This window comes from Scophthalmus maximus, chromosome 19 (genome assembly GCF_022379125.1).
Source record: "Scophthalmus maximus strain ysfricsl-2021 chromosome 19, ASM2237912v1, whole genome shotgun sequence".
Lineage (NCBI taxonomy): Eukaryota > Metazoa > Chordata > Actinopteri > Pleuronectiformes > Scophthalmidae > Scophthalmus > Scophthalmus maximus.
This window is the reverse complement of record NC_061533.1, coordinates 9,032,501-9,051,015: the sequence shown is the minus strand read 5'-3', so window position 1 is coordinate 9,051,015 and position 18,515 is coordinate 9,032,501. Positions and strand designations below refer to the sequence as shown.

Below are 18,515 nucleotides of genomic sequence, written 5' to 3'. Positions count from 1 at the left end.
GACTGGTTACCAAAACAAAGAACAGAGGAGCTCGGATCATAACCAGACGGATGGAATGTGACTACGTTCTGCTCAGGACGCCATTACTCCAACTCCGTCTTTACGTAGAATAACCTTTACTTATTGGCATCTTCAAAACAGCCCCTTGCTGGTGCACAGAAAAAATCTTGTTGACAGAGGCATTTATACATCATAGCAGCCATCAATTCTCCTCCACTGCACTTGGCGACCAGATTTACTGTACGACTTTTCCGGGCGCCTAAAAACAACAGTCCACTGTGACAGAAACACCCTATCCGTCAGTTCCCAGAGTCCTGCAGCCACGCTCCTCTTTCCAGAACACGGCTATGTGCCCTTTGCATGGCTCTGGTATGTCGAATGCGATGTGATGACTTCACCACACCTGCTTGGTATTTGCGGCTCGGAGCCGATGTTCGACACAAAGGTCAGAGCGTACGCTGTGGGTAACTCGCTGGCAGAGAAGGGAGTCCTCTGGTTACGACTGCTGCGCCACAGACCTTAAATCAGTGATTCAGCTGTTTCCTCCTAAGAGCGAAATTTTGTTACCGGGCAAAAGCTGTGCTTAACAATATTTTGTTGCTAAGCAACACAAGCTTAAAAATGCAACCAGAAAGCACTGGGGGGGGGGGGGGGGTTCTGGTGAATGGGGCTGCAGACATATGGCGTCTGGCGTGGATGTTTTCCTTTTATTTCACCCCATACAGTCCTGATCCATTGTGCTGTACTGTACTGTACGGTACAGCCCCTCCCCCAAACCTGCTGCCAAGTCTATGATAGAGCAGATCGCTACCCGCTGATGATTCTAATCTTTGAGAAGCATCTGGGAGCGCAGCCACAGCTATCTGGAGCAAGGCCTGTACTTATGATATTTTCCCCCATTTTAACTTCAAAGATGCTGTCCCGTAGATCTGACTGCGGTGTAATGCATGCTGACGGGTAATGTGCCGTTGTCAGGGTTTACAAGAGGGCGAGAGAGGATGAAGGGAAAACAAAAAGATGTATGTCTGATAATACTGTTCAGCAAAAAGCTCCTTTTATTTGAACATGCTGTACAGTAAACATGAATAGTTTATAGGGTTGTGTGCGTGAGCGCCTGTTGACAACTGCTCCTCTACTTTCACATGTGACTCCAAGTCCCTGAGCTGACCTCACTTCTCTGCTGGAGTGCTCTTATGGGCTCTGTTTCTTAACAGCGAGCCCTCTCTCTTTTCTTTAAGACTAATCCACTGATGCAAATGCACTCTATCACCACGTAAAATTTACATTTACCCCAAATGCCGGGCCTTCCCCTGGTAAGAAGCACAGTAAAACAAGTCGTAAAGATGACTAATGCTGCATCAGTTCACGTGCTCAGTGGGAGAAAGAAGAACGGGGTCGTAAATCGATAATCAGATACACAAACACGGAGATGCATATCATATTAGACTGGCGTGGTGAGAACGCCCTCTGAGTGCTCCTAGCAATCAAGGGAAGGAAATGGAATAAAGAGAGAGGGAACGAGTTTAGGAAATAGAAGACTAAGAAAATATGGCCTCTGCTCCCCCTGAATATATCAAAAACCCACTGAGTGCTGTATTGTATGTAGCAACAATGACCCTGAAAAAAACACTGAGTGTTCACGCTGAACAACTTCAGAGCTGAATTTAAATAAAAATGAATGTGCACGCAGATATCAGGAAACAAAGGCATGTTCAGTGGTCCTTTTTAGGTGACTAAAGTCTTTTTGTCTTTTTTATTTTTTCAGTGTTTTCATTAAATTCAGCAGAGGTCTGTAGAGAACCCTTTTTTCCTTTACCTTTTTCTTCTTCCCTCTCTCATTTTCTTTGGCCATGTGGCAGCCATTGCGAGTCCCAGGCCCATAAAGAGAGACAAATCCCCCCCCCCCCCCTTCCCTGTCTACTCCCATGCAGAGAGTGTATCAGTCAACCAGTAAATACATTTGGGGTAAATGTTTAAAAAGCCTATTTAGGCAGCAGAAGAATGCAGTGCATCAGGTCTTTGTAAAAGGCAGCTTGAACAAGCCTGGGTTTAAAAAGCCAGATTTATAGCCTTCTTTAAACTGCTCAGAGGAAAAGCCCCAGTTGTAAAGTTTCTGAACGAGTGACTGGACAATTGAAAGATAGTTCTCAGTGACTGATAAGAAGATGAAGGGGGGCAAGAGCAGTGGGTGGAAAAAGAAAGAAAACAGCAAATAAGAGGATTTCAGAAGTATGGTGACAGAAAAGAGGTTCCCGCCAACTTATTCCCGGAGGATTCAATATTTCTAAATGAACTATCGATGCATTGGCTTGGAAGCTTACGGAAATAGTCTGTGCTTTACCCAAGGAAAAGCCTGTCCTCGAACATTTTTGACACTGTCGGTGAAAGCCAAGTGGCCCCCTCACAGAAATCTGCAGAGCACGCCTCTGAATGTGCTTTTAAAAACCAGGTCAGGCACCGCTTGCGACAACCGAGGTCTGGTCCCGCTCACGAAACCCCATCCCTGCACAATATCAGACAGCAGCAGAACTGAAATGTTGGGTGTCGTCGCGCGCGCGCGCACACACACACACAGCGGGGGCTCAACGGAACAGGGTCAGAGAAAGAGGTTCTGGAGGGCAGGTTTGTAAACCCCACACTCCATCACGCGTGACAAAGGTAACCAAAGGAATGTGTGCGAGGCTCAGCCCAATCCACCGGCTGCCTTATCTCTGCAGACTGCAGGAAAACATTCCAAACTCAAGAGGCTTGGCACCATTTATTTGTTAATCCTAGAAAAGAAAACACGAGAAAAACCCTATCACAGCTATATCTTATTAGGTAGAACAAAACACAGTCCTAATCAAGACGGGGGGCGATGTGGTAACACATAGGAACTGCAAAGCTCATAACTGTCCATGTCTTTTGTCTCAACTTAATGATTGAAATGCTTTAAAGGTAAAGCCATTGCATGAAAAGTTGCTCTAATTATGTGGAATATAGAAAAGACTCAATTGCCAGAATATGGGTGCAACCACAACTAGCTTTTGAAATGTGAAAGAGGCAAGACAGAGGGTGAAATGTGTAGTGGTTCGTTCAGGTCGACTGCATTTTGGATTGGGTCTAATTAAACTGTGTGTGTATTTTGGACCAGGTCTGACTGTAGACAGTCCCCTTCAGGCCAGGCCTCTCTTTGTTCAAACACGTTCATTTTAATAGATTTTAACATCAATTATCAGGAGCGACAAGACACCAGCAGAAGCTCATTAAAGACAGACAAAGAGAAGAAAATAAGTAAACATAAGGATTTTGATGATGGTGATGATGATTTTGTTGAATGCTCCTAGACCACCGCACGCACGCACACACGCACACACACACACAGAGAAACTGTAGGAACACATTCCAGAGCGGCTTACTGGAGGTCAGACGCAAGCAGAATTAATAACAATCACAACAGAGCTACTGTGTTTAATTTCTCGGCCTCCCATGACTCCCTTGTTCTTCAGAATAAATAAAACAACAAGGACAACTTGACCATGTCCTTTTCGCAAGAACGCCACGATACAAAATTCATAGTGACTGGTTGAAGTTACGAGCGGGGGCACTGAGCCACACTCAGTGATCTCATCACGAAGCATAATGCGCGGACACCACCTACTGTCGCCTGATTATGCTGAATTATGGCTTAATTCTGAAGATATTCAAATGAGAGCACTGCAATTAAAGTCGAGCTCTTCAGAATTTAAAAATGTCAACGAAAAAACACTGTGTACACAGATACCAGCCTTTTGTTCTATCTGCTGTCACCATGATAAATCTGTATCTTTGCTCTCAGAATTTTATTAAAAAGTTATTTTTCTCAAATTTTAACCGAGCAGCCACAGGTCATAGGAACACTCTCCCTGGCTGCAAATCAGCAAAACTTTTTCAAAGCTATTACATCCACTGGCTACTCTGTCACCAATCAATTATAAAGCTGGATATCAATCAGAGGCTGAATCGACACCCCCTCCCTCAAAAAAAAAAATCCCCTAGCTTGTCTGGATGTATAAAAAAAAATACCCAGACATAGCTCTCAGTGAGGGGAGTTACATTGTCATTATCATTAAAGAGCTAATTCATCACCAACATAGTCACACACAGCACCTGCAGGCTGAAAAGGGGTCGTGACCACCTGCCGTCTCTCTCAATGTCTGGGAGAAGGAGGGGGGGAAAAAAAGAGCCAAACATTAGTTATTGCCCAATGGCATATCAGGAATGGCGAGTCTGAGTATCCAGGCTACGCTGACTCTTGTCTACTGTCTGCCCATGACTCCATGAGATTATGTTGACCTCCGTTGTGATGAGTAAACAGCACTGGATGAGGGAGGAAGAGGAGGAGGGGGACACAAAGTGGGGAGGGCGAGGCACAAGACAAAGGGAGGGGGAAACTTGAATGAACTAATTGAATGAACAAAAGATGTGAGCGGCATCCCAAATTCAAACAACCTTGGCTGTCCTTGCTTGGAGGAGGGTGAGGGAGGGAGCGACTGAGAAACAAAGAGGGGGGAGCTATGAAAACAAAGTGAGGATAAGGGGGGAAAAAAGGGATGGATTTGTGTATGTGAGTGTAGATGAGCCAGGTGCGCTCAGGTTACATGTGGATTTCTGGTAGATCTTTTGGTTGAAGGGCAATTCCCCTCAGATATTCAGTGAACTCTGGCGGTGTCTCACTTCATATCGCTCCCTCTCTCTCCTTCACTGTCCCTCGCTCCTGCCCTTTAGAAACAAGATGAAGGGATGATCAGGAGGCGGCTTCAGTTAAGACCGCCAATCAATACAGCCCCTTCTGCGCTTCGGATGAGACTCCCATGATTACACCGAAAATCACAAATGGCAAATGACTCTTTCAAACTACTTTCTCGACTTTGAACATTCAAGTCTGACCAAAGCCCGGAGAAAGAAAGAAAGAAAGAAAGAAAGATGAAATAAAGGAACCAGAGAAACCTCCCTTCTCTTACACTTTGTGGTGTGCCGTGCAGCAACTTTCCCCTGATTCCCCCTTCACTTTGGAGGCCTTTACAGCTAAGGATCCCCGCCGTCCACAATAACAACAAGATAACAACACTCATCGAATAAAGTTTTTCTGAACTCCCAAACTCTCATTTCCTAAATGAGAGCTAAAATGCCTCCTAACTCGCCATACTTCATCTTTGTTTTCCTCACTCCAAACCTCCAGGCCCTGAACAATTAGGCCCTTGTTTATGTCTGCAAATTGCTGTGCCGTGCCTATCTGTGTGTAGTCCCTGGCAGCTGGATGCACCGGTGGAACGACCATATTGATTGGTATGTCTGTTCTTTTAACAAGGTCTGTCTGGTTGTTCTATCTCGGGGTGCAGCGGCGCTCATACCTGCTCCCCAAGCGGCGCTCCACCTCAGTACAGGTAATGGGTGCACACTTCAAAACTGCTTACACAAAACACTTTTTTGGGCCATTTGTGAAGGGAAACGCTGGCTTTGACTCGATTGCTTCATTTGATCTAATTGCAGTTTTATTTTCTCTTGGTTTGTATCATTCGTTTGTATCATTCGTTTGTATCATTTTTGTCCCTCCCTCATCTCCTCCATTACTATTATAACGCTTAGTCTCTCCGCCAGTTGTCCCCGAAGGGGCCGGTAGCCGTCAGTGTCATTATTTTCCAAGTCGGGCTTCGCGCTGACTGTGGCAGTTTGCTTTCCCCTCTCTGTTTCACAACCTGGACATTTGTTTTCTCTCTAATGAAGTAGTGGAAAAGAAGCAGGGGAAAAAAGGAAGTGGGATCGAAGAGAAGAAAAGAGAGGGGGGGGGGAGTGAAAAAAGATGAGGGGGAAAAGGAGATAAATAAAGAGAAAGAAAAAAGACAGGGGGGGAAGAAAGATGATGAGAGAAATCGAGGAACATATGAGGAAGCTGCAACAATGTTTCGAAAGAAAACAGTCAACTGAGGCTGAATAAGATCAAAATCCCCAAACTGGGAACAAATGTTCACAGAGTGACCGGGAAGGCACGTTATACAGTACAAAAGTCACAGGACATATGGGAGACATAGGAAAACGTTTGTCAAGATAAAGAGTGCAATGAGTTACCCACTATTACACTTGGCAGTACAATATGTTTCTGCACAAATCATCGACGCCTACCGCTGGATCCTTCCCCCTGTAACTGGACTCTTCGTCTGTGGTAAGCCAAAAAAGCAACACAAGTTATAGCATTAGGATTTGGTGAATTTGTGAGAGTTTGGCATGTTTGTGTGTGTGTGCTCGTGTTGTGTGTCTGCGTGTGTCTGCCCGGTCCAGTGAGCGGAATGTTTTTTTCCCTGCACGGCTATAGTGACATATTCAACTTCAGCTGAAACTTTAGTTGAAAATGACCCGCTGATGGGCAATGCACTGAATTTAACAGTCTTTAAAAACCTTAGGCTGGGTAATTAGATAATGATCCATTGTGTTCACGGACGTGCATGAAGTTCAATTCCTCCCACAGAGAAGGCCGACCATTTCACAGTGAATCCAGGGAGGAGCAGGGTTCTTCTGTGACACACGCGCCGACGAATGCGGCGCTGGCGAGCAAAAGGGATCCGTTTTTCCACAAGACTATTTTTCTTGTGTCTTTCAGCTGAGTACTTCAAAAGACTTGCACAGAGTTGTAGCTGAAAGGGGCTAAAAATGAATTGAATTGATAGTTTTGGGGCGAGTCTGGATCAATCGCATTCTTTCCCGTTCGTCAGAACGGGGTCGTCCGGCCCCGGGGGCAGAGCGGTGTAATCATACGAGGCAGGCGGAGCACGCCATTTGCCGAAAGGCCTGGAGGGGCTCTGATTTCAATGCTCCATTATGAACTGTGTTCACAGCAAATAACATAAATTCCTCTCGGAGAACACACACTGTAACACACAGACACGTCGCATTGCAGCACGTATAAACACTGAGACACAAAGAAAATCCTTCACACAGACGTGTACGAAAGGGGAGAAGGCACGGACAAAAAGAACTGGTGGCACGAACGCACACATTCCAGACTGATAAAAAACATATATTGCTCAGCTACTGAAATGAGAGTTCACGTAAGAAAATATTCACACAGGTCTGTGCTGTACCAGTAAAAGTTAAATAAATCAAAAATAAATAGAAAAAAACCTTTACTTCTTCATATCTGTTCAAATGACAGTGGACACACAAGTTCAGGTTCCCCGGCGATAAAATGTATAAAGTACGGAAGCACGTTTGTGTAAACTGTGACGGAGGAAATCGATCCTTCACGCGGCTCCACGCGAGGAGAGCCAGCTGGATCCTGTTAACAGTTCTTAAATGAATTCTACACTTTCTAAGTCCTGTGACATTCGGGGAAGCTGTTACATTAAAATTCCCAGCGTTTTTGACAACTCCAAACAAATTTACACAGGCGATGCAGAGAACCGACTGGGTCGTCCGGCGCACACTGCGTGTGTCAAGGTTATCACAAGACTGTTGCTGTCCAAGACCGACAGGACCCACACTGAAACCCGAGCCCACATCAGTTAGTGTGGGAGGAAGCTTTTGGTGTGTGGGGGGGGGTGAAGGGAAAAACGTGAGGGAGGGAGAGAGGGAGAAATAACGAGAAACTGAAACTATATTTATTTTAAATAGCCAAATGTATGCTGTCGAAGTGACCTGGACATCTGTGAGACAGACAGGCCGGGGCTGGCCCGAAGTGTGACGAGGGTATGAACGGCCCAACAGGCCAGTTTGTTACTGCTGGGTTGTCACTTCCAATCTCAACTCGTCTTGTCCAAACACTGACAGTTATTTCTCGGAAAATTCCGGCAACATACACATCCTGAGCAAAAAGCCAGGCAAAGTCCTTGTAAGGGAAATATTACCTTTGGGATATTTGTAATACATTTGTAAGGTCCAAAAACACTGTCAACATAGCCGCCACTAAGCATCTGCCATTTGAAGCAAACTGCTCCGTATAAGTACATACGTAACAATTTGTTTTTCGCGATGCAAACATGCATGGTTCGGCGCGCGAGTAGAATTACACCGTCAATGACCTCCTCACTTGCAGCTCGTTGGCTCGGTCTGCGGTCGCTTGTTGTGTAAATATTGAGATGGTTCCTCAAGTGTGGAGATCCTGGGGCCGAACTAAACAAAATGAGGTCGCGACGGGTCAAGCTGAGAGAGTTCCGCCAATAAAAAATGATTCGAGCTCAACTATATGAAAAATACCATTCAAATCTAATTGAGGACACATTTTTACAGTGTGGCAGTTTTGCCCGGGATCCCCGTATGTACTGGCCACATGTTTTATCGTAGAATGTAACCTTCAGTGCAGCTCGCGAGCAACCTAAGAGCACATGGGGAAACATGTTCTGAGGAAGGGAAAACTTTATGGCCTGGACATTCATACAACACTTGGCTAGAAATACAAATGGATGCAAAGAGAAAATAAAGCAATGTCCTACTTCTTCTTTTAAATGTTAAATAATTTCAAAAGGATTTGTCGATATGAAGGAGAGACTCTGTGACTGAGAGAAAACCTAAACTTAAGTACGGTAATTTTCACAAGACTTCCATTATGAGTGAACCTTGTGGAATCGAGAGTTATCCCCCCGGCTTGTGCGTTTTCCCAGAATTGCATTAAGTGCAGAGATGAGATTAGTTTGCCCTCAGATTGAATTGGACATGCCTCTGGATTTTACTGTGATACACAAATAGACCATGATACAACATTGCCAGAGGCTGAAATGTCAAACGCAAAAACCAGAAAAAATTCTTGACCAAATTGAATGTACTGAAAACAATTTTGCAAAGTACTTTAACATATTGATTTGACTCATTTACGAGGCAGTGTAAGCAAAACATGATACCAGAGCATAGAAACGTAAAACTATTTTTCGCCAAGCACAGGTCAAAGCAAAAAAGGACTGTGAAACTATACCTTTTCATTAAATGCAGTGTGTAATCTGATCAGATTTCTTTAACTTGAGAATGTTGAAGGCACTCGACTCCCTTGTGCAAAGATAAGAAGTGAAGCAGCAGCATTGCCAGGAGCTTGAAGCGCCAGCTCTACATCAGAGGAGCCACTGCATCGAGTCAGTCAACAGCCAATCGTGACCTTGGTGAAGATATCGAACAGCTCCTATGTGTGACATCAGCTACCGAGTCGCTGCTTTATTTCGCTGTCATCCCCCAAAACAAAAAACTAATTTGAACTATGTATGACAGAGAAACAGAAACAATGAGGAGAGCTAACGAGGAGCACGAGGTTTGAGGGATGGAGGGGAGAAGGGAGAAGGAGGCAGAGAATGGTCACTGCTGCCCCTGGGCTGACTTGTATATAACACCAATTCCCCTGCTCTGTCTCCTGCGCTCACCTTTTTACCTCTTTAACTCGCCCTGTAGCTCTCGTTTTCACTCTGACCTCAGTAATAACAACATATTTCTGTTCATTTGCTTCCCCTCTGAGCAAACTTCAGATTGACCCAATTCTCTTCCCTCTCCCCTGCTGAAACCTGACCACATCTACTGTAACTCCTGTTCTCGCCGAGCATAATGAGAGACAACAACGGCATCAACAGCAACAATGAAAGGAGCTGCCGTGGGCTGATCTCGTTCCCACACGGGCTTGACCAATCCGCAACAATGCTCCAGGCTCATTTGCAATGCTAAACACAGTTGTAGTACACAGAAATGAGAAGACAGAGTAGTGGGTGAAGGGGGCAAACCTGCAGTGAATTGATTCAGTGATTCAGAGTTTCGTAATGCACCTGAGCTGGGAAACTGTCAAACTCTTCTCTCAGCTCGATTCACACTCCATTACGGCTCTAATCGCACCAATTACTACTCTCTGTCATCCCAAAATTCTCCCTTCTTGCAGAGGAAGAATAGTTATTTATCTTTTTACATCCTTCAGGCTAAATTATGAGTATGAATATCACATCTGAAGAGAGAGAGAGAGATGGATGGATAAATAAGGGCAGAGGAATGGGTGAATTTGTTGTTGGGAGGGCAAGGACACACGGTGGACAGAAACGAGGAAAAATTATTATTCCAGTAAAGATGTGGGTCATTCCAGAACAGATTTTTATTAGCGTGGCTGTAAAATCGATTGTTGGGTCACTGAGTCAGCAAGGCAGCAGGGAACTAAATGAAAATGGAATCTAAGTGATCACCTGCTATGTAATGCAGTTACTCTTTATTACTCCAAGATAAATATGATAGATACACATTCATGTCTGCAATAATGTGAATTGAGTACACCACTTCATCACTGGGACCTTACATATAGGGTCACTGTCAGACCCCAATATGTTTTAATTTCATTACAGTATCAATAGATAAATATGATCCTGCAAAGTTTGTGTCGCAGTTAACGATCTCCGGGTGGGCCTTTTTTTTATCAGAGAGATCCATTGGGTCAACCTTGAGGCTGCAACACACAGATACCGCTGATTTGATAATGAAGAAATAAAAATGATGAGTTCCCAACCTGGTGAAAGGCCTCGACTATAAGTCAAACTCTCTCCTCCCTCCTCTGCTCGCCAGCCAACTTCTACTTTGGCCTATTTTTTTACTGCACAGTAATTTTGTTCTGCCCTGAATCTGAATGCAAAGTTTAGCCCCAACATGAAAACCAGAGGCTCAGTCAAACATACTGTACATTAGGTACAAAGCCACAGTAGAAGACTACACGCTGTACAATATCAATACAGGCTAAAGCTCCTATGTTAAACCAGCTGTTCACTTTCCCTTCCCTGTGTGCCCTCGTCCCACTCATGTCAGACCGAATGATCCCACACTAAGTGGATGCATCTGTGTTGCAGGCTCCGCTCTGCCCATCGGAGAGGTGGGCGCGTGGTTGGGGCTGTTGCCACGGCAGTGCAACTACATGGTGCCTCCGTCAGGGTCAGCGATTGGATGGGTAAGAGCCTAGATGAGAGTTTAATGGCGATTGTCCTTCAGACCCAGAGGCGTCTCAAAGTAGGTGTAAGAGGGGTCATTATGTGACTTTTACTTCTGTTATCACCCGACCAGCGGACGCGAACATGCATCACGTAGATGTGCCGGGCGCCGGCCGCAGTGTCTGAGCTGCTCCACACGGGCTGCTCTCTGCTGGATCATTTTTAATTGGCCACTTGCAATAACCTGGAACTCTTGAGGCTTCATGTCTGCGTGTTTACACATGGATCTAGTTTCTTTGGGCCAATTTTTTGTTTTCACATCACTGAGCAGGAATGCTTCATGGCAATATATATTATTGCCATGAAGATATAAATATGGATTTAAATAATCGTGCATATGTTTGCATTATAACACTAATAATGTCTACATTGATGTGCATTGTTAGGGCCCGAGCTCCACTGACAAAGTCAGAGCGAGGAACCTATTGTAATCGTAGGAATTATTTATGATTATTATTATTATTCAGCAAATGAATCGCTAATTTGAGGAATTTAACATGCTCCGACCTCCCGGGAAATTTGCACATCCATCAGAACCAGTGAATTTTTTAAATAAATTTGATATTTTAGGGGTCTCGGGCATGGGCGTGTCAAAATAACTCAATAAAGCCCCTTGCCACATTCCCCCTTGCTTTATATTTGATGTAGATTTAGGAATTTGGTAAGAACATGTATCAGACTAGTTATTATTATTATTATTAATAATAATAATAGTAATTCATACATTTTTAAACATTCCATTGTATATCATTTTGCTCTCTCACGTACGTACAGCACAGCACATACTGACAAGAAGGCAGACGGCAGCAGACATTATGGGCTGAGCCCTGATACCTTGTCACATCTCATGAGGCCCAGGTAGCGGAGGGACTTGCTGCTCTGAGCAATCTGTGTGGCTCCCTGGTCCGTAATATCCTTGCACCAGCCGGCATCCACGGTCTCTATGGTGCTGCTGTACTGGCCTATGGCTATCAGGGCTGTGGACACAGAGGGAAGATAGAGAGACGGGGGCAGAGGGAGATGGGGAAGGAGGGAGAGAGAGAGAGAAACACGAGAAAAGGTGTTATTCTGACAGGCTTTTTCATGCAAATGTGGCGGCACCGTCCTCCCACGGAGACGCACAGTGATTCAAGATGAAACCGGGGCAAGTCTTCCAGCCAGCTGTGACACAGAATTCCAATGCTTAAACAACACCTTGAAAATATACACACACATACACGCACAGGTAACACGCTGAAGCGGGCATATGCATACACACAAATTTCGCACACACCCGTCACCCGTGCCTTTTTTAAGACTGCTCCAGGATTTATCCATTAGCGTGTTGGCATAAGTCACAGCACTGAAAGCCAATGACACCATGCCAGGGTAAAGTGTGACTCCATGCCAGTGTATGATTTAATGTGTGTGTGTGTGTGTGTGTGTTTGTGTGTGAGAGTGTGTGAGTGTGTTTACAGCAGATACATGGTGCCAGGGTAAAAAGTAGCCACCGAAACAACAGCACACACATACCAGATAAGCCCGCTGGCACACACACGGACACCCACACACACACACACTGTTCTTTCAATTCTGTCTAGATTAATTTTTTTTCAGAAGAGAACAAATAAAAATAAAGTGACAAACAAGATGAGATGTAATCTTCTATCATTTATCTGAATTAAAGACACATTCTGTGCTGCGTGAACACACAAGACACACAACAATCCTCCCCATCATTCTTTTGACCCGTTTAAACGTCGGGCAGACGGAAGAGACCTGTGCTCCAACCAGTCAATTGAAAGTGTTGCTTGGTGATCGATTGGCAGGGCCTGGGCTTTGTTCTCTCACTCTTTCACAACCATCACTAATGAGAGTGGGAAGGGAGGAGGAGGAGCGAGGGATGAGAGATGAAGATGAAAGGAGGAGGGTAAAGATGGAGAAAGCCTTTGACAGCACCTTTGAATAGTTACTTCGCCCCTGATTTTGATTTTCCCATTCGTAGAAATCCATTTCACTTCAAACTCTTCTCTTCTTACAAGCAAGCTTGAGACGCAAACACCTGCACTTCACTACGGTAGGAAAACAAATAATCTTTACAAATTGGTTTTCATGTTGGACCTCTTCCTCCTCCCCGTCTCATTGTTATCACCAGCACTTTTCAAAAATACCTCCACGTATTACAGTATTCGATAACATACAAACAGCAGAGCGTGGACGTGACTTCACGCTGGGTAGAGAGTGTGTGCACACATTGTGTACATGTATCGGAGCGTATGCTTGCACTGTGGAGCAGGAGCTAGTTCCCACAGGAGGAGGGAAATGAATAATCTCATGCTTTTTTTGACTTAACTTCATGTATGTAACCCTCGTTCCTCCTGTCCAGCTGGAGCTTTGTAATGTAAAGTCTCGCTCTCACACACACACACACACACACACACACACACACACACACACACACACACACACACACACACACACACACACACACACACACACACACACACACACACACACACACACACACACAGGAGTGATCATGTGTGCCATATGCAACATATGTAATATATAGCTGCGGGCACTTGGAGTGCTCCACATGTGGTTCTTTTTGTACTCCAGCATGCTCTTGGATGCTATACATAATAGAACATTATGGCTAAACAGGCAGTAATGCCGCTTTGAAGCTGCAGTGTGTTTCATGTAAATCAGCACCGTGGGGAAGAGGCTCCAGCCGGCCAGATGCTTGAACAGCACATGAAGCAGCCATATTGGTTTTTGACTTACAGCGCAGCGACCTGGCAAAGTATTCTAAAGGAAGGAGACTTTTTTCTTTGCATGTGTATCTGCGCGGCAGGTCAAGTGGGTAAATGCCCCCTCCCCTCCCCATCCCGTTACCCTTGTCGTGTCAAATCATGTGATCCCAAATTTGATTACCTGGGCTCGGGCCTCTCGTCTGATCTTAAGACGCACATACTGCTGCTGTTAAAAACCCCTTTTTTGCAGAGCAACTGAGCCTTCTGAGGAACACGGAGATCAAAAATAAATGTGGAGCGCTTCATAGTTAACTGAACCAAACAACAGAACTGCCACCACTTCCCCTTAAGCGAAGCCCGCTCCCTGTTTCTTCCCCTCCAACGCAACTTCTTTCAACCTGACAAAACGAGGGGATGGGAGCAGACAGCTGCCTACCACGGTGAATGTTTAAGAAGTGCGGGTGACTACTTTGTCCGTGCATTTCCTGATTACTGCGCTGCACTCGCCCGAGCACACAGCTTCCCCTAATGTGAATTACTGCTGACAGGCACCAGACTTTATAAAGAAAACACATGGCAGTGAAGGATCCCTGCAAGGAGAAAGAGAAGGCCAAATAACAATGAACATCATTTTCTCAAACTCTTCAAGTTGGTAAACGTGAGGATTTAGACAATGCCTCTGTCAGAACGAGCCAAGTGTCGGGCTATTTAGACGTGTTTAAAGCTCCATCAGTGAGTTCATCTGGTCACCATTACGGTCTAATATCCCTGTGTGTGTGTGTGTGTGTGTGTGTGTGTGTGTGTGTGTGTGCTCTGCTCCTCTGCCTCTCCCTTTGATCCTCTATCAGGAGACGGTAAACTCCATCTACTCCCAGTGTCAAATGGAAATCGCTGGCTACTTTTACAGAGGAGACGAGCTCTCAGTAAAACCTCTTTAGCACAGTCGAACGGCTTTGTCAGAGATAGTGTGTGCAACTGGAGCAAAGTGACGTTTGTTTTATGAGACAGCTGTGAAGCAGAGAAATAAAAAGTTGTGTTTGCATGATAATGGACAAGAAATTTTTATGGGGAAAAAAAACTAGTACATCTTTGATGAGTCGCACATGAATACTTACACTCTCTGATTTTCATTAAATGTAAGTACTGTACTTGAGCAGAGAATGAGGAGAAAATGCTTTTATTTAGGTGGAACCTTTTCCTTTTTCCAACAAGACTCCTCTATTCGCTTGGAGCCTCTTGATAGTATAAAACCAATCGTAATGATATTTTAGCATACATACATATGTAATGTGCAAAAATTCTCTGTTGGACGATCATTCCTAGAGAATGAAAGTTTGCCTTTGTCTCTTGTGAGGTGACATTCGCCTCCACGGATGACTGCCGAGTGTGTGTACCTCATCTTTGTATAGTGAAGACGTGTCGACTTATACGATCATCAAACTTTGCCTGCATATGGTCTATTTACTACACACGGGTAATGTTCACTTAAGCTATAGACATACAACATACTATCGGGCTTGAACTGATTAATACATCGGCCCTATTTAATTCAATCTGCATATTCTCACATACAATTAAAGTCATTCAACAGTTCCTACTTCACCTTTTTAAGGAATTTACTATTAATTGAATTTTAAATTTTGCTTGTTAATTTTAACCCAAAAGTTTTAAAATATAGGGTTGTCAAAAAAACCTTTGACTTGCACTTTACAAGGGACCATAGGAGCAGGAAATTGTCTTTCCTGACTGATAATGATTTTCTGTCTGCGAAATAGATGGAGAGATATGCAAGAGACGTTAAGGTGAAAAAGAGGTGGAGGAGTCAGAGGAGAAAAGAGGGGGAAAAATCCCATTCAGGCAGCAGGAGCTGTGACTGAGTGGTGACTACACACTCACGGACGCTAATGAGGACACACTCGGCTGCCCTGCCTGAGAATGGCTTTAGGAGCGGGTTCTGTGTGTGTGTGTGTGTTCACACTCCCTCTTTAATGTGAACAGAAGCACAGAGAGAGAGAGATTGACCTTAAATGCCGGATATCATTCATTTTGAGAATGGCACATTTCACCTCCCTTTTACCAAGTCTGTCTCTCGAGGATGAAACTACACCATCACGCGAGAAACGGGTGCCGATCACGTTCAAAACCAGCTGATTCGGTTTTTCTCGAATTCTCTCGGGATTTGGGCCGACATCCTCTCGTCAATCAATCACCAAACAAAATGTCAGTCAATAGATCGATGGAGTGTCATGGACCATTTACAGCCTGTAGGAGCACTATCACTGTGTCCAAACCAGAGCATCAGTTCTTCCAGACTTCCGAATAATAGAATTTATCTATAAGACTCTGCTCACGGGATTTCAGTGAGATGCCAAATGTGATGTGACCAAATGTCGAGCAAAGGTGAATAACGGAGTAAAACCCTAAATCTTTAGTGATCTATTAACCTCTGAATTATCTCTCGACAGAGATTCATAACCTATTACTTTTGCATATCAGGCACAAGCAGTTAGCAAAGACCACAAATAGCAGATTGATCCAAACAGAGGCGTGGTTCTCGGCTAAGGTAACCGCACTCCAAACAGCGGGGTCAGGAGTTGGTCAATCCCGTGATGACCTCAACGTGAGAAGAAGCTCTTCTTAATCAGTTTATTTTCCTATCTCGGTAGCTGACCTCCCTGATTCAGGGGTTAAGCATCTTTTTACATTGTTATTAGATATGCACTTATTACATTCACCTAAATGATGGTGTGCCATTACTGCTATCTCATTGCTCTGAAACCATCCCCGTGCCTGCCTTCAGTAACCCTATACACCATATTTTAGCTACTGATGAAGACGGAATGCCTACGAAAGATGTGATGGTATATGGTAAAGATTTATCGTGATACCGTGTGTGTGCATGTGCGCTCAGAGTGTGTGTGTGTGTGTGTGTGTGTGTGTATAAATATGGCAGCAGGGAACAACAGAAAAAGGGCTTATTACGGCTGATGTATTCCAGAGAGCACAACTGTCATGTCTAATGTGAAAGACATTCACTCCGTTCTTTGTGTTGCGTTTAAAAACTTGGCCTCAGCTTCGCCCTCTACTCTGGGCTGTTGTAGGCCCAGAACCAAAAGAAAACCCCTCACTTCTCCTCCCGTTAAGTTGTGTAAGTTGCAAAGGGATTTTTTTTTTTTTTAAGCAGCGATCGCAATCTGTTTTTTTTTTTCCTCACATTTTATCCGATACTCGTACCAATATTGACATGGATTTGCAAGAAAGAGGTCAAGTTGGGCTCAATTCAGCTGCAATAGATGCAAAGAAAGGATATACATGCATATATATATATATATATATATATGTGTGTGTATATATATCTACCTACCTTATACCAGAATATAAGCAAATCCATTGAAATACACAAACTTGACGGACTTACGAGGTCTACGGCTGTCTCCCGCTGACGTCTAACCGCGGTTTACATAACGACCACTAGAGGTCTTTATAATGACTGCATTGGCTGTAAGCTGCTTGAAAAAAAAAACGTCTCAAAATTATATAAACATGTCTTGCCATCCATTCGTTGAATATTTAGGGAATGATCGTGAATGTCACGTATCTCAAAAAACAGGTTTGCTTCGGTAAAAAGGCGATTGAATTTGACAAAGCCCCTGAGTGAGAAGCTTCAGTGTTTTTAAATCTTCATATCTTACAGTAATCCGAGGATGCGCTCACTTTTGCAGCCCTGAGCAAAGCGCACCGTCAGTGGGCCTGCAGCTGGCTAGCAGCTTTTTTAGCATTATTACTGTTGCATAGCTGTGCCGTTGTGTGTCTAGCTCATAAACTGTGTAAATATAAGGTGTAGCCGAAGTCCTTCTGGTTTAACGGCACTGTGGTGGCCAGGTGATAGGCGTGATTACAGTATTTGTGTGGTCTGAAAGACGTCACAGCGAGGAAAGGGGGCGAAAAATAAATTCATACGTCCACTGGGTGTCATCTTTGCATCACTGCCGATCGGAGCTGGAGCCGATAAGTACCCGTAACTACCGCAGAATCATTTGATCTGGGAATGACCGCCGATTGTCCTCTTTCACACTAAAGACAAAAGCCAGATGTTAGTGGGTGTGCGGGGTTGTTTTTTTTGCCCAGTGTGAAGGGGACTTGAGATTTATTATATGTAACTCTTGACATTTATATGATGTCCCGTGAACTCCCAAGTACTTAAATAAGGGACTTTAATTTTAATGGGTGTGTACTGTTCTGGGCTCTCTTCACTCCGTGGGCGTGTACATGCAATGTGTACTTGTGCGTGCGTTTCCTTGCATGTGTTCGACCATGGCAGTGATCTGTGTTTCAGTTATTACCAGGATGGGAAAATGCTCTCACTGGAGTGTGTTTACATGCGTGCAAATACACATGCGTGAGCACGCACACATTCCCCCATTCAGTGTGAGTGTAAAAACCATGTAAGGCGACCTCAATGACCACCATGTTGCTGTCACTTAACTCCTTTGATGCCTGTGTGACCTGGCCAAGCATTGGCCTCACGGCCTGATTGATTAACACAATATGCTCGTCTTCAAAGTACCCAGTCAAAGTCATGAGGTCACATAGAGTGGCAGACGAATGCAGGGGACAACATGCCAAATAAAGCCCAGAGGTTGCACACACACACAGGCTGCGGAGGACAGGAGAGGTTTTGTTGCTTTGGCCTGTGGAGAAGTGAGAAATTAACCAATTAAAAGCTGTGAGAACTCGAGGGAACTGAAGAAGGCACGCAGACAATCCCGCTATTTATCGGGGGGGAAAGAATGCAAACTGTGGAAATGAACGTGAACTATATGTAAGAAAAAAAACGGAG

General features: G+C 44.4%; 1 protein-coding gene across 1 annotated transcript in view; it reads right to left on the bottom strand.

Annotated features, from left to right (window-relative positions):
- Nucleotides 1-18,515, bottom strand: part of fbxl17 (F-box and leucine-rich repeat protein 17) — a 202,896-nt gene that overhangs the window by 6,046 nt on the left and 178,335 nt on the right. The window contains exon 10 of the mRNA XM_035639826.2: nucleotides 11,778-11,920. Within this exon, the coding sequence (XP_035495719.1) occupies nucleotides 11,778-11,920 (143 nt within the window). The remainder of the gene's footprint in view (nucleotides 1-11,777; nucleotides 11,921-18,515) is intronic.